Genomic DNA, 25297 nt, shown 5'->3' with positions numbered 1-25297 from the left:
TAAGCGACGTTGAAAATATGAATAGTGTAAAAATTCGGTGCTTATAAGCATAGACGTAAATATGACATATGCTTATAGTGTGGGAAACAGAGGTTGAACCTCGCAAAATGGACACAAGTCCGGTTTTATTTTTTTTTTCCTGGTATATCGGGGGGTGCTTATTATGAGACTAACTTTTTCTTAAAAAATTTCGCCCCGGAACCCTTCTTTTCATCTCTTTAAAGGGGAATAATAAAATGAAGAGGACTATATTTCATATTATTTATTTCCCGACAGCATGTCTATCACCCACCCTTTAGCGGGGGTGGCGCCCCAAAGTTGACAAGTTTTTAAAAAAGATGTTTTAAAAAAAAAATTTCCCTGTAATGTAAATCAAGAAGAAACCCTGTGGCAATTAATCACAAATAAGCGGCTGATTTTTTGGTATAGGTTTCATTTAAGGGTAATTGCCTATTTTTTAATTACAGGGTGTTACATTTTAAAAAACCTCTTTTTATACCATCTGAACCGCTTATGCTAGAGTAAAAAACTTTCAGCAATTATCCATGTACTGATGTTATTTACAAATTTGTATAATGCACCCCAATTTTTCCCCGGAACCACCCCAAAAAAAAGGAAAATTAATAAAGAAAGTGATTTTCTTGGAATCATTCACACACCATCATTCACACACCCTTTATTAAAATGCTTCATATATCATTTTGTGCACGTTCTTATTACCCATGCATGGACACCAAAAGCGATTTCTAAGTGCAACCCCTGTAGTAGAAAAAGAATGTGTGTGTACTTTGTACGCACGTAAGAAGATATTCTTCTATTATATAATAGGTAATTTAAACGAAGTAAATATACTTAAAAGGTTATTTGTACTTATTTTATTTAAAAATCAAACTAACTTTCTTATCTACCACTTTCAAAAAAGAAGAATATCTTCAAAAATTATATAATAATATACTTACAATCATAAAATCTATAAAAAAAAATAAAAAAATAATAACTTGCTTGGGGCTTGAACCCACTTCACGTCTACCGCGCCGTACGAAAGTTGACGCCATTTCAAACTGCACCAAACTCTCGTATACGTCATGTGGGAATATACACAAACTAAACGTTTACACCATAAATTTATATGAATGTAATAAAATTATTAGTTTGATTTTTGTCGAAATAAAATACAACAAAATATAGAGTAAGAAAACGATATATGAGATGAAGATTTGTAGAAAGTTTGTTCGTAATCAGATTATGTAAATTAAAGCATTGCCTACTAATAGGTAACTACATTATTTTGTTTACATTTTCCAAATAGATAGGTATTGAAACTATTAGGTATTTCCAACTGAAACATTTAGAATTAGGTACGTACCTGCGGCTTTTCAAAACTATTTAAAAAGTCACTATAATTATAAATTTGATTTTATTTCTGTCCCCACATCAATAAAAACTAATATTATACAATATTTTTGTTTACCGATAACCTCCATATTGAACAATTATTGACAGATCATTTCAAAATTTCAACACCCAATCAGAGCCCGTATAACAACTAATACCATACTGTCGGTGTGCGCATGCGCGCGGATCAATCAAATTTTACCCTCAATCGATTCGCCGCTAAAGAAGAATATCTTCAAAAAATAAAATGGAGGGTTGAAAAACAGAGGGCAAAAAGCAAATTTTTTGCAAAACGTACAGAAAGGGCTACGTTTCGCAAAAACACAAATCACCCCCTTTAAAAGGATGGAAAGGGGGGTTCAGGGAAGAAATTTTTTAAGAAAAAGTTAGTCTCATAATAAGCACCCCTTGATAAACCAGAAAAAGATAAAACCGGACTTGTGTCTATTTTGCGAGGTTCAACCTCTGTTTCCTAGACTACTTAGAAGCCGGTTGGTCCCATAATAGTGAAGAACTGTACCAAAATTTCCTTGAAAGTGGCGATCAAGAAATAGCAGATGAATTGCTCCATAGCCTAGATGCGGCGAGGCAACAAAAATGGACCGAAACTGTAGAAAGTCTTAATTTTCAAACAACATCAAGCAGGCAAGCATGGACACTATTAAGAAAATTAGGAAGCGGAACTCCTATAACAAGGAACAAAAGAACAATTAACCCAAACACTATTGCCTCACATCTGGTATCAACATCTAGAGCACCGAAAGACAAGCCACATACAACCAAGGTAAAACGAGAGCTCAAAACTTTAAAATTCCAATCTACAGACACCGAATACTGCCGCCCTTTCACTTCCGAAGAAGTCACTATTGCTCTCAAGGATGTAAAGCCAGATAAAGCCCCAGGTTTTGACAATATTCATCCCGAATTCTTAATTAACTGCGGCAAATATGCGAGAGAATGGATAGCCCACTTTTTCACGGACATTATGAAGACCGGTATCATAACACAGGAACTCAAACGCTCGAAGGTAATTGCCATATTAAAACCAGGGAAACCAAATGATAACAACCCTATAACAACCCTAAGAATTACAGACCAATAGCTCTACTATCGGTTACGTTTAAGCTTCTAGAGCGCCTTATCTACAATAGAATTAGCACAAAACTGCTTGAAACAATACCGGTTGATCAGGCAGGTTTCCGACCCAAAAGAAGCTGCGCAGATCAGGTTCTTTCACTTACCACATTTATTGAGGCAGGGTTCCAGCGAAAACTTAAAACTGCAGCCGCAATCATAGACGTAACAGCGGCCTACGATACAGTCTGGAGAGAAGGCATGATATACAAGCTCCTCCGTACAATCCCCTGTAAATCCACCGCTCGAATAATCAACAGCATGCTAGCCGACCGAACGATTCAAGTGGTCATGGGATCTGACATCAGCACCCCAAGGAAACTGAAGAATGGACTGCCTCAGGGATCTGTCCTGGCTCCTCTTCTCTTTAGCCTATACATCTCTGATATGCCAGAAACCAGATCAAGAAAGTTTGGTTACGCCGATGACTGGGTCCTTGCAACAAGGTGTAAGTCATTTGAAGAAACAGAAGAAATCCTCACGGCGGACTTACACATAGTGGGAAAATATTTCCGTAAATGGAGGCTCCAACCAAACGCTACGAAAACAGAGGTTTCCAGTTTCACCTAAATAACAAGCTTGCAGGAAGAATACTCAATATTCAGTTCGAAAACACCACACTCACCTACAATAAAACACCAAAGTACCTTGGAGTGACTCTTGACAGAACCCTATCATTCAAGGAACATCTGACAAAAACAGCGGAAAAACTTAAATCCGGAAACAACATCATCCAGAAGCTGTGCGGCACAACATGGGGAGCATCGGCTTCCACCTTGCGATCATCTGCCTTGGGCCTAGTCTTTTCAACTGCGGAATACTGCTCTTCAGCATGGCTTAACAGCCCACATATACACAAAGTAGATGCCCAATTGAATAATACAATGAGAATGATTGCTGGAGTTATCAAATCCACCCCAACGCAATAGCTCCCAGTACTGAGCCACATTCCACCACCCAAACTACGACGCATACACACACTCACTAGTGAGTACAGAAAGATAGTAGATAACGAGAACCTGCCAATCCATCAAGATATAGATGCCGCCAACCGTAACCGTCTACGCTCCAGACGAACACCAATAAAAACAGCAAAGGTTGCTGTGGAGGGTGAGTTCAATTTAACGACAACATGGACTCGAGAATGGATGGAACAACAAAATAGCAACTTACCCTGCATCACACAAAAAGCACCAGGCTTTGACTTACCACGCAACACATGGTCTATGCTGAACCGAATCAGAACCCAACACGGCAGATGTGGTTACATGATGCAGAAATGGGGTAAACGACCATCCCCACTCTGTGACTGTGGACAACCACAAACCATCTATCACATCACAGAACAGTGTCCCACAAGATTATATCATGGCAGGTCAGAGGATTTCCTGATGGCGACTCTAGAGTCGATAGACTATGTAAATAAGTTAGATGTACGTTTGTGAACCTATGTATTATCTTATACAAAATATATGTAAATGTAAATGTGTCAGGTGCCATATGCTAAATAAAAATAAAAAACTACTTAGAAGTATGTATATGTAGAAGGCTGCATTTGTCTGTGTGACACTTTGTGCTCTATACTATACAAAGTAGTATTTGAAAGTACATAGTCTCTCACTTTCTGTTTGCCTCGTGTGTTGGAAATTAAAATTTATATTAACTATGGAGTGTTTTGTGTCTATTTTTGAGTGTGAACAGTTTACATTTTAAGCCACCAAATGAAAAAGAGAAACAATTCAACGGAATATTTTTGAGTAATTAATTGTCGAACATTTTACAAAGTTCGTAAAATACTTAGCCATCAATTCAATGAGGTTCAGTTGCCAAATAATTGTGAAAATTCTATTGGATATCATTCTTCGTGCTATAATGCTTTTTTAGTTAAAAAGGGCTTGATTGAAGAAGGGTACCTAAATAAATTATTTATTAAAATTTGATATCCTAATTTTTCTCAAATTTCTACAAATGAAATATAATATAATGTAATATGTCACATGGCTAGAAATAATTTGCTGCCAAAATAAATCGATTAGTTTAAATTTGAAGTTACGATTGCAATTTATTATGAATTATATTGTCAAAAGTGACAGTTTTTAGTCTCTATAGCTTGGACTATAATAATCTTAAATGGCAATGTATTCATAGACATATTATTAAGGGAAAGACAGACAGGGAATACAGAGCAAAAAGTCTATCGGTCTATCTATCCCTTTTAACCAAGCGATCCCGCGCATGTGACAGACAAAGATGGCTAGACCACCACTCAATTCATAATATTGGCGTTACACCTCGATGCACAGAGCGGCCCATACTTTGCCTAATCTACTAGTTAGAATGTATTACAGTGAGGTACCTAAATGATGTTGAGATAAATCTAAAAATATCGTTCTAAATTTTTCATTTTCCATCTCTTTGAGATGCTCATTGAACATGCATTTTTCTTATGCCCAAAATGCAATTTTCATCTCCCGGAGATCAATTTAGTTCACAAAATTTCCTGACGTTCTCCCGAATCGAATGAAAAAAATTGCATGACGATTCATCTTACTGCACAAAATTCCTATGTTGAATGCTTCGTTGCATCGCCTATAGTTGAGAAGCCTACGCCCGTTTATTTCCTCCCTTCAAATTATACTATTACAAATATATAACCGTTCAAAAGATACGAGGGAGAAGGGGACTTTTGGCTATCACTGTATAGTATATTGTGTACAAAAAAAAATTATTGTTAGAAAAACATGTTCGTATATTTAATAAAACCAATAACCAAACCTCTTTTGAATTGCATTACCTGTCCCGCTGTGTCCAAAATGTCCAATAATGCAGGTTCTCCATCGATAACAGCTTGTTGTTGATAAGAGTCCTCTGCAAAATTAAAATCATAACTGTACTAAAAATAATATTAACAAAATTTTCAAATATCTATACAACTTCTATAAACTGCTAAAATTATTTATAGACCAGGAAATATCTGTTTTTAGGTGGATGTTGGCATTCAGATTTTTGCGGATAAAGTTAGGTGATAACTTCGTTAATAATAATTGACTTATGCTCCTTCTCAAATATGCCCGGAACATTAATAAAAAAAATAAAATATTTAAAAATTTCAAAAAATTTCAAAAAAATTCGTTTTTTTTTCTACTATCTTTGCTTATAACTTTAAAACGATTCATTTTGGAACAAAGTCGTACAGGAATAAAACAAAGATAATTAAATTTTCTATCAGATATGATTGGTTAAAAATGTCTTAATTTAACACCCTTGCTGCAAAATAGCAATAAATATAAAATAATGGGGCAAAACAAGCCTGTCCTTATTCAATGTTTTTCCATCACTTAGGTTACACTTGGAACCTTCCTAATTCGCTTGTAAAATTTTTTAATGTGCTAAAACCGTCCACCAAATTTCATTAAAATTGACTTACTAGATTTTGCATAATAATTTTGCAATCTAAACTTTTTTAAAAAAATTAAAATTTTTTAAAATCTTGCACAACAAAAACTAGAACATACAAAAATTTGTGAATTTTTTTACATATAAAGAATAACTCCACCTATCTAATGCACTTTACAGAATTGAAATCGGATTATTTAAGCAGCCTCAGCAATGTTTTAAAGTTATAAGCAATTTTTTGGCTTATAAACAAATTAGTGCTGTGTTCAGGAGGGGGTACTACGGCTCCTTTATTTAGATGGACTTACCCAAGTTTGTGGGTAACAGTTGGGTATGTATTTTGACCCGTAGCACACGAATTTTTTGGGTAACAGTTGATCCGGATGTCGATAAGATTGTTATAAACAAAGAACTTGAGGAATTACATAACATCGATTTTTCGCAAAATAAAACATTTTTTTGTATTTCTTGGGTAATTTTAAGCTAAAAATGTTCTTACAAGTTTTTTCGTAGTATGCATAGTTTTCGAGATAAACGCGGTGGAACATTCAAAAAATCGAAAAATTGCAATTTTTGAACGAGAATAACTTTTGATTAAAAAATAAAATATTAATTCTGCTGACAACATTTGAAAGTTTAAGTCAAATTATACCGGTTTTAATTATTTGCATTGCTAAAAATTAATTTTTTTATTATTAAACACAGCTATTTAGTCCTGTCGCCAGGGGGGGTACAACGGCCTCGTTAATTCAGATGGACTTACCCAAGTTTTTTTTATGTATTTTGACCCGTAGAACACGAATTTTTTGGGTAACAGTTGATCCGGATGTCGATAAGATTGTTATAGACCAAGAACTTGAGGAATCAAATAACAGCGATTTTTGGCAAAACAAAACAATATTTTGTATTTTTTGGGTCATTTTAAGCAAAAATATTTCTACAAGTTTTTTAGTATGATGCACAGTTTTCGAGATAAACGCGGTTGAACTTTCAAAAAATCGAAAAACTGCAATTTTTAAACCCGAATAACTTTTGATTAAAAAATAAAATAGCAATTCTGCTTAGCGCCTTTGAAAGTTCAAGTCAAATTATATCGGTTTTGATTATTTGCATTGGTAAAAATTTATTTTTTTATTGTTTAACAAAGCTATAAACACGTAGGGTTTCCCGTGCTTTATAGAAAGCTTATAATCGAAGGATGGTACTAAAGGTGAGAAATTTAACTTAGGCTGTCTGTCCGTCGGTCCGTCCGACCACGAATATAACTCCTCTACTATACCAGGTAGAATGACAAATGAGGTGTCAAATGAAAGCTTATAATCCAAGGATGGTACTAAAGGTGAGAAATTTGACTTACGCTGTCTGTCCGTCGATCCCTCCGACCGCGAGTATAAATCCTCTGTCATTATACCAGTATAATGACAAATGAGGTGCCAAATGATAGCTTATAGTTCAAGCAAGGTACTAAAGATGAAAAATTTTACCTAGGCTGTCTGTCCGTCTGTCTGTCCATCCGCGAATACAACTCCTCCGTTATTAACACAGATAGAATGATAAATGGGGTGTCGAATGAAAGCATTTAACCTAAGGATGGTATTATTAAAGATGAGAAATTTGACGTCGGAGTTCCGGTTTTAGAGTTGCAACCGTAAGTATTTACTATTTTAAAGTCGCCGAAAGAGAATAAGTTATATATTATTCAACATGGCTTAGCAAGATGAGAACAAATGTAAAATTTTCGTTTTTACGTAATTTCCGCTTAAAAAGTTATAACCGGAAATGCCATTATTCGCGGTGTGCAAGTACTTGGAAGGGATACGAGAAACGATCATGCGCGAATAGCGGAGAAATATTGCAACTTTCTTAAATAATTCATATTGTCCATTGAAATTGTCAAATTGACGTACATTTTATACCTACTGTCAATGAAGAAGAAAAATTATATGTTGCTCTACAATATTGATATTATATGCAATTAGGTAAATTAAATTAATTGTATTTTGCTTGCAGTACTGCATTTTAATAACTAATTTTATTTACTACATACGTTTTAATAACATAACCTGAATCTTATTTTTTCTTCTTATTATTTTTTTGGACTATGGCCTTGACAATTATCCAGTAACCAGGACTAATATAATTGGCCAATATAATTAAAAGTGCGAATAAAGTTGCAGAGCGTAGAAACCAGGTGTCGTTTTGCCGAACTTACACGGTCCCAATAGACTCAGAAATAGTATATGTAACACATAAATCGAAGCGTATTGAAAGGTTTGAATCTTCTGACACAGAGTTATTTCTGTGTAAACAGTTTAGTAAAAATGACTCAAAATTAGTAAATTTGTATATCAATCCACGCAAAGTTACACGAAGAATTCAAATATCGACTTCCAATTCTACTTTCGATTACTTTGGGTGAAAACCTAGGACTTACGAAGTCCAATTACTTGTTAGATAAAGGCATAAATTATTTAATTTAAAACTTTAGAATAGTTTTGTTCGAACTATAACTCATTTAATTCGTTTATTATAGTAAATCACTCAACAATTTCTCCGTCACCTATTTCTATTTTGTCAATGTTCGTAAAAAAAATCTGCATAATTTTTGTACGTACATTTTTTTGATTGGAGTGGGGGAACATGTAAATAGATAAGAGAAAACAAAGTCGTATGACCTTTTCCATATTTTATAAGCTCATTCATTAATCCATCTTTTCAGAGCGCCTTTCTATTTCTAACTTTGTTATGACTTCTCTCATCTCAGTTTCTGTTATTTCTGTTAATTTATTTGATGTTATTTCTGGAATTTCTAGAATATGTTCAGTTTCCGTTGATCAGTTTATTCGCCTGAGATATGTTGTCCATTCTTCTTTGGCATTGTGGTTAATTTCTATCAACTATTTCATTTATCTTCTTTGACTTCTTATGGATTTCGTAAGCTTCTCTTATTGTTCACAGGCTTCCTGCATTCTTTTAAATTTACATTTCAGTATTCTATTACTTATTATAAGTATTCTATACTTATTATAAGTATTATATTCTATACTTATTATACGTACTTATTACAAATATTCTATTTTTTCGTGGCATTTAACTTTTATATCATCTGCACACTTCAATTTACATAACAAAATATGGAAAGGGAATAACGTAACGACAAATAAATGAAGATGGGCTGACATTCAAAAATAATGTACTGTACTAGAGTTACTAATAAAATGTCATGACGAAAGCAATGGGTAGAAAAATGAAAACGAGACTGACCAATGACCATATTGTACGATGATATTAGAAAATAATGAACACGGCACAAAAACCATACAAGGAAACAGATATAGCTCATTCACTTTTTTTGAAAGTCGCGGAGGTAGTAACTAGAGAGTTTCCATCTGTTGTCAATCTGGTGGTATGAGAACGATATTTATTGTCGTTTTTCTTTACTACTGGATTGAGAACTTAGTTTGTTTCTTAGCAGATGTCGCTACGATATTCGTGACATTTCATTCTTTGCAATCTAGGAAGGCACAGATCGAGGTACCTGGTTGAATTGGAGAGAAGAGGATATGGGACTACTGATAAGAAGAATAAATCCCCGAAACCGGTATACACTCGTCCTGCACTCTCCGATTTAACTAGAGTATAATGCTGCTGCATTTTCAGGTTGCAAAGAAATTGAAAATGTTTATACATTTTTAGATATAGTTCATACCAAACACTTCTTTCAGTGCGTCATTAATTTTGACGTCACATAGGATTTTAAAAATGTCGCAAATCATTGCATGCCATTTTACTTAAATCTGACAATTGACAGAATATTTATATTTAAGTAACTAAGCCAATATTTATACAGGGTGATTGATTAGTGGGGTAAAGCTCAATAGATCCGCTATAGTAATAGATAGCAATAAAAGTTAATAATAAAAATTTTAGCCACCTTTGAGCTTCACATTACAAAATTAGTTAGAATGTTACAGCTTGTTCGATAACACAGTGGCAGACCAAACTTATGTTTTTTTAAATGGAACACCCTATATTTTATTTTAAATTCGAAATCCTGTTAACTTCTCCATTACAAAAATATAAAGGTTTGTTATGTTATACAGGGTACTTACAAAGTTATAACCAATTTTATATGAAAATCGTAACAAGTTCAACTCCCTGTATAAATAAAAATAGCAAAACAGCAATGATTTATTAATGTTATATTTTTTACGTATTGTCAAAATTTTCAAGAATGATTGATATTGCTAATTTTCTTTATATCAAATACAGGGTGAGCCAAAACGCAAGTACATTATTTTCTCAGTAATTTTAAATGGAACACCTTGTATTTTATATCACTATTGAAAAGTACCATTACCGTACTTTAATTTTTAGATAACATTCCCTATGTCTAAATTTATTAGTTTTCGAGATATTTTCATTTTTCAATGGACCAGTAGCGTGGCCACCCAAATCACCAGAATTTAATAAACTGGACTGATTTTTTTGAGGTTGCGTTAATAATGAAGTTTATAAAATACCTCTAACAACAAGGGATGAGATGAAAAATAGAATACAAAGTGTATTTCGATGTGTTAATTTACAAATGCTTCGTAGAGTAAGTAGCTCAACCAATGATCGTTTTTAGGCGTGCATAAATGTGTTAGGAGGTAATTCTGAACACCTTATGTAATTAAATATTAAAAATATTTTATTAAAAGTAGCTTCTAATTTTTTCAAACATGTTTTTTTGCAAAATGTATTACTGATAAATTATTTTTCGTTCTTTATTTGTTAAATTGTTACATTTGCATACAAAAGTAGTGTTTAATTGTCTTCACAAAATGTTGTATTTTGTGTTTGTGTGTGTGTTTTTTTTTTGTAAAACTTATTACTAATTTTCTTTCTTTATTTGTTACATTTGTTAGAATATATTCAACTATAAATTATGGTATTCTTATTAGTGTTAAAATGGACATAGCAGTCAAAGTGGGCGGGCTAATTCCCCGAACCTTTTAGGTCGAAAACTCTTACATAGGATTGATTGCATGAAAGTATCGTGTTACAAGACATATGGATGTGAAAGCGATTTTAGTAGTTTTGTTTTTGATATTTTTACAGTAGTCTCGAAGTATACGTTGTAGAAGACACATCTTAATTTCTTTGTTTGTATATTATTATAATACGGTTCGGTTAAAATAAATAGTTTGTTTAGTATTATTTGTACCTTTTATTGTCTACTATTTCTAATAGGTTCTGGGCTCAGTTACGTTGTTAGCTCACCTGTATTAAGATAATAATTAAAAGTGTACAGTCGCGAAATTTTCGTGTTAACCGAATACATAATGGCGGAGAGTGCGAAATATAACGTCGAAAAGTTGAACGGCAAGAACTATCAATCTTGGAGTTATTTAGTGAAAATGTTACTCATCAATGCTGATCTATGGGAAATAGTTTCGAGTGAGTTACCATTAGAAGCAGATCGAAGCAGTTCTTGGAAAAAACAAAATGATAAGGCTTTGTCAACTATAGCCTTACTTGTTGACGTTAATCAATTAGTGCATATCCGGAACAGGGAATTCGCGCGCGATGCGTGGATAGCGCTAAGGGAGTATCATCAGAAATCAAGTTTGTCTAGTATGGTGTTTTTGTTAAAGCAAATCTGTAGGCTATCGCTAGAGGAGAATGGTGATATGGAAGCACACGTTAGTTTATTCCTAGAATCGTTGAATAAACTGGCCGCCTTAGGGGAAGAAATTAAGGACAGGTTCTCAGCAGGAATTTTGCTGGGAATTCTTCCAGACTCATACAGTTTTTTGATTACAGCGCTGGAAAGTAGGCCATCGAGTGAATTTACTCTAGAATTTGTTACGAGTAAATTAATAGATGAGTACAGGAGACGTCAGGGAGCTTTGGGAAGAAATCAGGAGGAGTCGGTGATGAAGTCAGTATACGAGGGTAACAAAAATAATGGTACTGCAAGGGCAGAAGCAAGGCAGTGTTATTTTTGTAACCGGAAGGGCCATTTTAAACGAGATTGCTTTAAGTACAAAGCGTTTAAAAAGGAAAAGGCCAATAAAGTCACTGAAGGTACTGATGATGCATGTTTTATGGTCAATTATAGCTCAAGGGACGGAAAAAGGGATTCTGCTTCGTGGTATGTGGACTCAGGAGCTTCGAGCCACATGGTTAATTACAAAGGATTCTATACCCAATTTGACGGTAGCAGAAAGGGCGTTGTAAGTTTGGCGGAGAAAGGGCAATACTCCGAGGTTCAGGGTATAGGGACAGGACTTATTGAGTGCGTGACTGGATCGGGAGTGGAAAATTTAAAAATCGACAAAGTGTTGTATGTGCCGGGATTAGACTCAAATCTGCTTTCGGTGAAAAAGCTAACAAGTGCGGGACATAATGTGCAATTCGATAAAAACGAGTGTAAAATCGTTTTACACGGAAAAGTCGTCGCGAGTGCGGTGCCTTCACCGGACTTATACAAACTTTCAACTGTGGACCATGGATTGAGTGCTTTGGAGCACTCCAGCAACTGTCAACATATATGGCATACACGGTTTGGACACAGGGACATGGATGCAGTCAAACACTTAATGGAAAAGAAAATAGCAGTCGGGATTGATATGACAGACTGTAGGATTAGGGAAACTTGTAAATGCTGTATGAAAGGTAAAATTTTACGTAAGAGTTTTCCAAAATTTTCTCATAGCAATACATTTAATATTCTTGACTTATTACATTCGGATATTTGCGGGCCCATGAAGACTGTTACTCCAGGGGGTAAACGTTATATTTTGACTTTAATTGATGATTTTTCTAGATATACAACTATATATTTATTAAATCATAAAAATGAAGCGGTAAAATGTATAAAAGAGTTTATAGAATTTGCGAGTAATCAGTTAGGTAGGGTTCCAAAAGTAATTAGGTCGGATAGGGGTGGCGAGTACGTAAATAATAATTTAAGGGAATTTTTAAAGGGTAAAGGTATAAAAATTCAATATACAGCGGGGTACTCTCCAGAACAAAACGGGGTTGCAGAAAGAAAGAATCGATCTCTAGTTGAAATGGCTAGGTGTATGTTAATCGATGCGGGTTTAGCAAAGAAATTTTGGGGGGAAGCGATAGTGACAGCCAATTATTTGCAAAATCGATTACCTACTAAGTCGAAAGAAAAAACGCCCTATGAATTGTGGCATAAAGTAACACCGAATGTGTCGAATTTGCAAATATTTGGGTCTACGGTTTATAGCCACATTCCCAAAGAAAAAATGAAGGATAAATTTGATCCAAAAGGTGAGTCACTGATATTTGTAGGTTACTCTGATGGATCAAAAGCGTATAGATTGTTAAATGTAGATACAGAACGTATTACAATTAGCCGTAGTGTGGTGTTTTCCAAGAGAAATATATGCGTCGAGAAAAAGGAGGCAAAAAGTGAGGAAATATCCATTGGGTCCATGATGGAACGGGAAAAAATAGAGCCAAACGACGTAGAAGACAGAGAGGTTGCAAATTTTGAAAACACGGAGGAAATAGAAAATTCTACGGACACATCTAACACGTATGAGAGCTTAAGTTGGGAAGAATCCCATGACGATGACGGTGATTCTAACTATCAATTAGATACAGATCTCGATATAGAGAATTCAGGTGATCGTAGATCTAGCAGAATAAATAAAGGTATTCCACCTGAGCGCTACATAGCAAAGTTGACAGAACTCGAAGAAGTAGAACCTAGAAACTTTAAAGAAGCGCTTAAAAGAAGTGATAGTGAAAAATGGAAGCAAGCTATGGAAGAGGAAATCACGTCATTAAGGAAAAATAAAACTTGGGATTTAATACAAGCACCAAAGGGAAAGAATATAGTCTCATGTAAATGGGTATTCAAGTTAAAAACAGGCGAAGATCAAAGCTCGAAGAAGTACAAAGCACGGCTGGTAGCAAGGGGTTTTAGCCAAAAGTTCGGCGTAGACTACGATGAAGTGTTCGCTCCGGTTGCGCGGCAAGCTACTCTTCGAATTTTATTGACAGAGGCATGGAGAAAAAATCTCATAGTAAGGCATATAGATGCAAGAACAGCCTTTCTAATGGAGAACTGTCAGAAGAAATTTTTATGAAACAGCCTGAGGGATTTGAAGAAAAGGATACAAGTTGTGTTTGCAAATTAAATAAAAGTTTATATGGTTTGAAACAATCTGCCAGAACTTGGAACAAAAAGCTTGATGAAGTTTTATCTAAAGAGAATTTTTGTAAAAGCAATATTGATACATGTTTATATATCAAGGTAATAAATAATGAAAGGGTTTACGTACTTATATACGTGGATGACATTTTAATAGCAGCAAAGGATACACAGGTAATTGATACATTTGAAGAGAATCTAAAATGTAATTTTGAAATAACGAGTTTGGGATTATTACAAAATTATCTAGGTATGAAGATTGAAAGGTGCGATCAAGGGATATATAGTTTAAATCAAGCCAGTTATATTGACAAATTGCTGAACAAGTTTAAGATGAAAGATGCAAAAGAGTCCAATATACCGCTGGATGTTGGATACTATAAGCTTAGCAGAGAGAAGCCGATGAAAAACAGTGAAATATACCAACAACTGATTGGTGGTTTATTATATATTGCGGTAAATACTAGACCGGATATATTGGCAAGCGTCACCATACTAAGTCAACAGAATAAAAATCCAAAAGAAGTAGATTGGAACGAAGCAAAGAGGGTGTTAAGATATTTAAAGAAAACTAAATATAAAAAGCTTATTTTAGGACAAGAAGGAACAGATAATGCATTATACGGCTATGCAGACGCTGACTGGGCAGAAGACAAGGGGAACAGAAAATCCAATAGCGGGTATATATTTTTATTACGGGGTTCGCCTATAAATTGGGCAATTTGGATAAAACAGGTTATAAAGGAATTTGTGGGTTTAGACCCGGAAATAGTTATATACGAAGACAATCAAAGCTGTCTAAAACTTTTAGGAAATCACAAATTCAGTAATCGGACAAAACATATCGATACAAAGTACCATTTCGTAAAAGAATTGCATGAAAAAGGGGTTGTTAACTTTAAGTATTGTCCTACCGAGGATATGATAGCTGATATGTTGACTAAGCCGCTGAATAGGGTTAAGTTAGAGTACTTAAGTAGTAAAGGGGGTCTGTTTGACTAATTCAAAAATAATTTTAGTTGCGAGGGGATGTTAGAATATATTCAACTATAAATTATGGTATTCTTATTAGTGTTAAAATGGACATAGCAGTCAAAGTGGGCGGGCTAATTCCCCGAACCTTTTAGGTCGAAAACTCTTACATAGGATTGATTGCATGAAAGTATCGTGTTACAAGACATATGGATGTGAAAGCGATTTTAGTAGTTTTGTTTTTGATATTTTTACAGTAGTCTCGAAGTATACGTTGTAAAAGACACATCTTAATTTCTTTGTTTGTATATTATTATAATACGGTTCGGTTAAAATAAATAGTTTGTTTAGTATTATTTGTACCTTTTATTATCTACTATTTCTAATAACATTTACATAAAAAAGTAGTCTTTAATTGTTTCAAAAATGTTGCATGTTGTGGTTGTGTTTTTTTTTTGTAAAATGTATTAAGTACTAATAAATTATTTTTATTTCTTTATTTGCTACGTTGTTACATTGATTACCGGATTGATAATCAGTAATCGTCGTGAGTCATGGCTTACTTAAAATTTAGATAAATTTAGACACCTAAAATAATTTACTCTGAAAAATGAAAATATCTCGAAAACTAATAAATTTGGACAAAGGGAATGTTATATAAAAATTAAAGTACGATAATGTTACTTTTCAATAATGATATAAAATACAGGGTGTTCCATTTAACATTACTTAGAAAATAATGTAGTTGCGTTTTGACTCACCCCGTATGTGATGTAAAGAAAATTAGCAATGTCAATAATTCTTGAAAATTTTGAAAAATAAATAAAAAATATAGTATTAGTAAACCGTTGCTGTTGTGCTTATTTTTATTTATACAGGGAGTTGAACTTGTTACGATTTTCATACAAAATTGGTTATAACTTTGTAAATACCCTATATAACATAACAAACCTTCATATTTTTGTGATGAAGAAGTTAACAGGATTTCGAATATAAAATAAAATATAGGGTGTTCCATTTAAAAAACATAAGTTTGGTCTGCCACTGTGTTATTGAATAACCTGTAACATTCTAACTAATTTTGTAATGTGAAGCTCAAAGTTGGCTACAATTTTTGTTATTAACTTTTATTGCTATCTATTACTATAGCGGATCTATTGAGCTTTACCCCACTAATCAATCACCCTGTATTTATATAAAATGTATATATTTAATATAAATATGTGCATATACTTACATATTTGCCTGAATATTAATTTAAAATAATTTAATGAAAAAATAAATAAATATAAAATAAAATTTTCACTATAAATTATCAAAATATACTAAACTAGAATGACAATTGTAATTTTACCCCTTGACATTGTGAAAGTACGCAACTACCCATCAACATATACATAATTTTCTGAGTTCATGTATAATAATCAAGGAGGTTCGTTTTTTTCTGTCACTTGCAACTTAAGGTGGTGGAGAGAATTCGATAAACTATGACGCAGTGAAAGAAGGGTTTTTTATGAACTATAAAAGGAAGTAAGTAATGCATTTATTCTATTTAAATTAGTAATAAGTACATAATACAATATAATTGGTTAAATGTACCTATTCCTCCATATCTATCATAAATTTCTGTTTTTAAAATATTCGAAAGCAAAATCTTTGACGCGTCTCGCTGGAATTTCCAAAAATTGGTTATATGTATATGTTACCGGCCAAACCCGATTTCAGGAAAAACTAGACAAACGCGATAGGATAAACTAGTTTGGCCTAGGACAAACTAGTTTATCCTGACATTAGCGGATACTGCAGGATAATCTAGTAAGCCCTTCACAATATACCTACAATATCAAAATAAATAGATAAACCGAATGAAATATTCTGTAATTGGATCATTTTTAGTAAATGATTATGACTCGTCGTTAAAATTAATGGACAATTATTGGTAATACAAACAATCATATAAAAAATAATCAGTGTTTTTTATAAAAGCAATGATATTCATACCGACCTCAATTATAAACATTATTTATTTTTCCATGGAGTGTTTTGGTGAAACTTAGAATTGAGGATTATCATTGCCTTCTTGCTCTTGCATCTGTTTGTGGAACAGCTTTTGTTGCAGGTACATCTGACAAAACCTTGTCCCGATCCAACTGAACCTCTCGTAGCTTCTTAACATTTCTCGTAACACTTATTATTTTTTATGATATGTTTGTTTGTATTACCAATTGTCAGTGATGTCATGGTGTGGGAACGCGTGGGAACGCCGTTCCCGCACTGGTTAAGAAAAGAAAAAAAAATAATAGAGAATTTAGGTTTTGTAAACAAAAATTAGCAGTGCGTCCCGGCACTGCGTTCCCGCACTGCTAATTTTGCCATGACACCACTGCCAATTGTCCATTAATTTAAACGACGATTCGTTATCGTTTTAATAAAAATGAATATTTTCCAATTACAGAGGATTTTATTCAGTTTATCTATTTATTTTGGCTTTGTAGGTATACTATAATGTTTATACTAGGCCGTATTATTAGTGGGTCCTGCAGTATCCATATTAATATCAAGATAAACTAGTTTGGCCCAATCTTTATTTCAAGTTAAGAACATTACGCTTACGGAGATCAGTATTGCCAAACCTCTCGCGTACGGGTGGATACTCGACTACCGATATACGATTCATTCTAGTCAACACGGCATGGCATCGCTGCGCTGCTATCGCTCGTATATACATGGGGCTATCTCCGCAATGTTCTATTCTAAACGTGAAACGCTCCATAGGCCAAACTAGTTTATCCTATCAGCAGAGTATGGGCCGGTTGAGCCTGGGAAAATTTTGCCGACCGTGGGAAAGAGCGGCATCCTTTGATGTTTGCCGCCACAAAGTCACGCCCACTGACCAATGAGAACGAAGCCCCGCCCACCGACCAATGAGAACGAAGCCCTGCCCACCACAAGCCCCGCCCAACGATCAATGGGAACACAGCCAGGCCTACGTATGTCACAAAGCCCCGCCCCCCAAAATGGCCGCCTCTTCATTTCCTCTGTCTCTTCTTATAATATACAGGATGTAGTCAGAAAGTCAAACAAATCGCCTTCGCATGCCCACCTACGTCACAAAGCCCCGCCCAAGATGACCGCCTGTTCTTCTTCTTTTCATCTGTGAAATCTTCTTCTTTTCTGATTATCAATTATTAGTCCTTTCGTATTGTTACAGTTCTTCTTCTTCTTATCTGTCAAATGAGACAAAGTTCTTGCTTATCTGCCAAAATGTTGTCTGTCACGTGAGACATAAAACGTGTCAATACAAATTAAATGAGTCAATTTTCTGTTAGACATTATAGAGTAAGAAATAAAACACCAAGATGTTCGTATTATTTATTTGAAAAATTATAATAGTTCTAGTAATTTTAAAATTGTTTCTCTTTGCAGTTCTGACTTTTTATTTAAACCTATATTCATTAGGTCACTCATTATTTTACGTTTCTGAAGCATTTTTTCTTTGTATGATTTTCGTATCGCCATCCCACGTTTAGTCCAGGGCGCATCTGTTTAAAAATAACTCAAATAATATTTGAGTTATCCTCCCACTCAAAATGGTCCGGAACATTGTTTAAATAATCAAAATGTCAAAATATGAAGGAAAAATTCGATATTTTTTATGGTTTTTTGATTATAACTTTAAAAGTATTCATTTCTGAGAAATGTTGTACTAACATAAAAGTTGCGTAATTAAATTTCCTACAATATAGAATTGGTTAAAAATTTAAAAAATAGCCACCCTTGTTGCAAATAGCAATAATTGCGAAAAAAAAAACATACAAAAACAAGTATTCGCATTTTACGTTCGTCAACCATTTATGCTACACTTAGGACCTTCATATTTTACTCAGAAAAACTTTATGATATTGTTAAACAACACTGTAAATTTCATTAAGATCGGTTTAATAGATTTTGCAAAATAAATTGTGCAATCCAGCTTTCGCAAAAAAATTCGTTTTTTTTTAATGTCGCAGGACTGAAAATAAAGCAGATAGCATGTTGAATTTCTTTTTGCTTATAAAAGTGTACAGTACCTTTCATTTGCAATTTGCAAAATTAAAATCCATTAACTACGAGGCCGTCAGGAAATTTTTTAAATAAACATTAATTTTTGTGCTACGCGCAGGACAGCGGTGTTCGATTCACACAAGTTGATTTCCACCAAAATTTCTTTCTATCTTTATCTAATATATTATTTTCTTACTCTATATTTTGTTGTATTTTAATATTTTAATTCCACAAAAATCAAACTAATTTTATTGTTTGTGAAATATTGTTTAAACAATTGCATATGTTTAAAAATAATAAACTTTTATTCTCTAAGTTAAAATATATGAACAACGAAAGTTTTTGCTAAAAAAAGTATTATTTCAAAGGATAGTGTATGTGTTTTTATTTTGCAATAAACAAATTTATTTATTTATATCGAAATGAAATAAAAATTAAAATGTATCAATAATTATCAAAGGTCATTGGAATGCCCAATCAGAACAAACTATCCGCTGTCCTGTGAGTAGCACCAATAATTAATGTTTATTTAAAAAAATTCTTAACGCCGTCGTAGTTAATCGATTTTAATTTTGCAAATTGCATATTAAAGGTACATTACACTTCTATACGCAAAAAAAATTTAAACTTGCTATCTGCTTTATTTTCAGTGCTGTAACATTTTGAAAAAATGAATTTTTTTTGCGAAAGCTGGATTGCAAAATTTATTTTGCAAAATCTATTACACCGATCTTAATGAAATTTACAGTATTGTTTTACCGTATCATAAAGTTTTTCTTGGTGAAATATGAAGGTCCTAAGTGTGGCATAAATGGTTGAAAAACGTAAAATGCAAATACTTGTTTGTGTATGGTTTTTTCGCAATTATTGCTATTTTGCAACAAAGGTGACTATTTTCTAAATATTTAACCAATTCTATATTGTAGGAAATTTAATTACGCAACTTTTGTCAGTAAAAATTTTCTTGGAAATGAATACTTTTAAAGTTATAATCAAAAAACGAAGAAAAACATCGAATTTTTCCTTCATTTTTTGACATTTTGATTATTTAAACAATGTTCCGGACTTTTTTGAGAGGGAGGATAACTCAAATCTTATTATTTGAGTTATTTTCAAGAAATGTCTGCAAAAAAATTTGAGTCACCTCTCAACGTCCAAATGTACTAATATTTTTACAGATGTGCCCTGGTCTAGTTCAGTTTTGTAAAATTTTCTTCTTTTTTCATTTGCTTCAACTTTTTTTCTAATACCTTCCTCTCCTCTTTCACACTTCCAGGTTGATTTTACGTGTAGTTCATGCTCTGATGTATATTTTTCTAAATTGCTAACGACTCTGCTCGCTAGGCTAGAAATTTCTTTGCGTATACTTCACAGAATTTTCCTCTCGAATGTAACCATTCTGATTTAAATACTCTTCTCTCGTAATGGGAGTGAGGTTTACCTAAAAGTCCATCTCCATCGCGACGAAGGGGTTTTTGACCATCAGCACAGGCAATGTATCTTAACACACCAACACAATGATCCAAACAAATAATTTTTCTAAATGTAGTTTTTGAATGTAATCTTTTCTCTGCACGTTGTATTTTTTTCTTGTAAGAAAAACATTGTAGATCTATTTGTAAAGTGAATTAATGAATGGAGATGTTCGTGTGCAGTACTTCCGTCGTCTGCTACTAAATGACAACGGCAAATGGAATACCATTTTACATTAGGAGCACATGCTAGAAGAGAAAAGTCACTCTCATTTAAGAGTAAATTATACCCTTCTCTCGGTGACTCTTCGTAGTCCTTTGCCATATGCGCTGGCGAAAGAGCTTTGATGTCGTTGACACTTAAAAGAGCCGCCAGATATTGGGTAACGCGATGGGATGGAAAACGAAAATCACACAAAGAAAAAATGCTTCAGAAACGTAAAATAATTAGTGACCTAATGAATATAGGTTTAAATAAAAAGGCAGAACTGCAAAGAGTAACAATTTTAAAATTACTAGAACTATTATAATTTTTCAAATAAATAATACGAACATCTTGGTGCTTTATTTCGTAACATAAAAACACTTTTTGAATGCGATAATCCTTAAAACTTTCTTTAGAATAGCTCAGTCCAAGCTAGACTCTATAATGTCTAACAGAAAATTGACTCATTTAATTTGTATTGAATTTTTGTCCAAGGTTGACTTAAATGTCCACCACAGGACTCCACTGTCCAAGGTGGACTTAAAGTTTTCCATGCTTTTATATGGAGTGTCCAGGATCCTATAGTGCCATTTTGGCAATGTTTTTATGTCTCACGTGACAGACAACGTTTTGGCAGATAAGCAAAAACTTTGTCTCATTTGACAGATAAGAAGAAGAAGAACTGTAACAATATGAAAGGACTAATAATTGATAATCAGAAAAGAAGAAGATTTCATAGATGAAAAGAAGAAGAACAGGCGGTCGTCTTGGGGCGGGCCTTTGTGACGTAGGTGGGCATGCGAACGCGATTTGTTTGACGTTCTGACTACATCCTGTATATTATAAGAAGAGACAGAAGAAATGAAGAGGCGGCCATCTTGGGGGCGGGGCTTTGTGACATACGTGGGCCTGGCTGTGTTCCCATTGGTCGCTGGACGGGGCTTGTGGTGGGCAGGGCTTCGTTCTCATTGGTCGGTGGGCGGAGCTTCGTTCTCATTGGTCAGTGGGCGTGGCTTTGTGGCGGCAAACATCAAAGGATGCCGCTCTTTCCCACGGTCGTCAAAATTTTCCCAGGTTCAACCGGCCCATACTCTGCTCCTATCGCGTTTAGGACAAACTAGTTTATCCTAACGTGTTCAGGACAAACTATTTTGGCCTAGGCTAAACTAGTTTGTCCTGAAATCTGGTTTGGACGGTAACATAATATATACTGCATGTAATGAAACTGCAAAACCTTTATAAACTAGGTTTTAATATACCATGCTAAAGAAATTAGCATGAGGTTTTCTTTTGTTTGAATGACTAAAATGACATGACATAATATGCATATGACATTAACTAAGATGACAACACAGACTACACTACACTGCTTATTAAATAAATAACAAGAGACTTACCGATTGTTGGATCATGATAGTCCAAAAAACTGTGGCTAACAAATTGCAAGGTTACAGCTAAAACAAATAAATATGAATTTAAATCGTTTTTAAATTAAAGTAACATTTAAATATAAGAAATAAAAATAAAGAACAGAGACTAATATGAAAGCTGAAAGGAATCGTTTATTTTATGATTTATGTAATGTCAGTGTTTCTATTCAATTGACCATCGGAGCTGTCAAGAAGAAGATCACAAACAAGAAGTCACTGTGCCTTCTCCCTTATTAACCCCTTAAGTTCTAAGAATAAAGAAAAAACAGGATTCACTTCAAACCGTTTTGTATAAGAACAAAATTCTGACAATTCAACAAAATTCAATTCATATCAATTGTCAATGGTTCCGACTGCAAGTTATTAGATAAATAAATATCATTTTACAATGACTTAAAACCGGCTGGGCAATAAAAAAAAGTATTTGAAGGGTCATGGGGAAGAAAGATGAATGTCTATCTGGAAGCATTTTCGGTAAAATGAGAAACAAAGTTACACATTCATTGTTTTTTCCCCTTGAGTCCAATCTTGTGATGTGTTTTTAAGACTATTCTCATCATTATTTCCCCTTGGTCATTCACAGGTTGATAGTACTCTTTCTAAGCTAACATATTGCACAAAAATCGCAAAATGACCAGAAATTGACATTCATCGTTTTACCCCCTGACCCTACATTTAGTTACCAGTATTTAGGTAATTATATGTTTCTATACAAATACCATCTTCCCAAGTGCTTAAAAAATTCAAGAATTAAAATTTAATGGTTGTTCGTGTCCCAGTGAAGCATGTACAAAATTGCCAGTAAGGCATGCTCGTGTCAGAGTTGAGCGCTTACATTAACCCTTAAACGCCCAACCTTTTTTAGGTTCCATGTACGCCCAAGGGTGGGTTAAAAATGTCCACCTCGAAAATAACTAATATATATTTATTAAGAGTTGTTGGAATAGTCCATTCTTTCACGGTTTTTGCTCTAAATTTTAAAGAACCGCTTGGATTGACATGAAATTTGGCATACGCATAGCTTACATGTCAAAGAAAAATAGTGATATTGTGCCGACGTGTGCTTTTGCCCTGGGGGTGACTTTCACCCCCTCTTGGGGGTGAAAAAATATATGTCTAAAACAACTCCGGAAATGGGTAAACTGACTAATTTTAAGTAACTTTTGTTCTATAGAGCTTTTTCGCCAAGTCAACACTTTTCGAGATATTTGCGAGTGAATATGTTCATTTTTCAACAAAATAACCACATTTTTAGACGGTTTTTCGCAAATAACTCAAAAAGTAAGTATTTTGTCGAAAAAACCGTTCTTAGCAAAAATATAGCCTATAAAAAAGTAAAAAAAATGGTGTACGCGTTAGGTCTCTGGATCTCGTAGAACCAGAGTTATAGCCAATGAAATATAGATTCATATTCACCAAATTTCAAATAGAATATTTCGACGTGAAATATCCAAAAAATTAAGCACTTTTTGGGGAAAACCCATTTTAACTTTTTTAAAGTGTTTAAAAAAAGCTTTATTTCTGTTTTTACGAAAAGTTTCTAGCATTAAATTTAAGCAAGTTACGCTAAAAATAAAGTTGGTCCCTTTTGTTTTTGCAAAAAAAAATCGGGAAGACCACCCCCTAATTAGCAACTTAAATAAAATTAATCGTTGCCGCTCCATAAATTATTTTACTTATATCGTGTTTATATGATCTGTAAGTTTCATCGATTCAAAGTGTTTATTTTTGAAAAAATTTGGTTTCAAAGTAAAATTTTTAAAAATTTAAATTTTGAAAAATATGCTTTTTTTCAAAATAACTTAAAAATTGTTAGAGATACCAAAAGTCTCGAAATACAAAAAAAGTCAGATTTGCTTTTCTGAATATCATGTATTTTTTTGTTTTTCTGTTAGACAAAAATTGATCAAGATTTGGTGTTTCTAAATTTGCATACATTCGTGATCAGTGACTCGTTCAACCCCTTTTAACTACAGCCGTTTCAATAATAAGGACTTTGAACCGATGAAACTTACAGATCATATAAACAATATATACACGAGTCAAGAAACTTGTGAAGTCGTTACGATTAAGTTCATTTAAGATACTAATTAGGGGGTGATTTTCTCGATTTTTTTACCAAAACCAAAAGGGACTAACTTTATTTTGAGCGTAACTTGTTTAATTTTGATGCTAGAAATTTTTTTTATAAAACAAAAATGAAGCTTTTTTTAAACACTTTAAATAAGTTTAAATGAGTTTTCCCCGAAATGTGCTTCATTTTCGGTTATTTCACGTTAAAATATTCCACTTGGAATTTGACGAATATGAACCTATATTTCATTAGCTATAACTCTGCTTCTACTAAATAAAAAAACGTGATATATTCACTATTTTTTTAAATTTTTTATAGGCTATATCTTTGCTAAGAATGCTTTATCGACAAAATACTTACAATTTGAGTTATTTGCGAAAAACCGTCTAAAAGCGTGGTTATTTTGTTGAAAAAATGAACATATTCACTGCCAAATAACTCGAAAAGTATTGACTTAGTGAAAAAACTCTATAGAACAAAAGTTACTTTAAATTAGCCAGTTTACCCATTTCCTGACTTTGTTTGGACGAATATTTTTTAACCCCCAAGAGGGGGTGAAACCCACCCCCAGGGCAAAAGCACATATCGGCACAATATCACTTTTTTTCTTTGACTTGTTAGCTGTGTGTATGCCAAATTTCATATCAATCCAAGCGGTTCTTTAAAATTTAAAGGTTTTGCAATATTTTACCGTTAATGACTGGACTAGAAATGGATTAGACTTAAGAATCTTATGCTTAATAAACACAGCATCTTCTAAAATATTAATATAAACAATTTACAAACCTTACAACAAAATTACCATGTACATCAAAATTAACATACCAGTAAAAGCCTGTAATTCAGATTTGTCGATTTTCTCCACATTCTTCCTTTCAGCCTCCTGATTGGCCGATAATTATGTAGATTATGTAATTATACGTCGATAATTATATGGATTATCTTCCTACCGACAAGAAATTATATACAAACCTTTAGGAAAAAGTTTTACCAAGG

The 25297-nt window shown here is 33.6% G+C and overlaps 1 protein-coding gene across 1 annotated transcript in view; it reads right to left on the bottom strand.

Moving 5' to 3' along the window:
• Window positions 1-25297, bottom strand: part of LOC126889704 (GTP-binding protein Rit1-like) — a 67356-nt gene that overhangs the window by 23908 nt on the left and 18151 nt on the right. The window contains exons 2-3 of the mRNA XM_050658235.1: window positions 22195-22251; window positions 5324-5397 (exon numbers count right to left, since the gene is read on the bottom strand). Of these exons, the coding sequence (XP_050514192.1) occupies window positions 5324-5397; window positions 22195-22251 (131 nt within the window). The remainder of the gene's footprint in view (window positions 1-5323; window positions 5398-22194; window positions 22252-25297) is intronic.

The sequence above is a fragment of the Diabrotica virgifera genome, chromosome 8 (assembly GCF_917563875.1).
Source record: "Diabrotica virgifera virgifera chromosome 8, PGI_DIABVI_V3a".
In the NCBI taxonomy this organism is placed as follows: domain Eukaryota; kingdom Metazoa; phylum Arthropoda; class Insecta; order Coleoptera; family Chrysomelidae; genus Diabrotica; species Diabrotica virgifera.
This window is presented reverse-complemented; position numbering and strand designations above follow the sequence as displayed.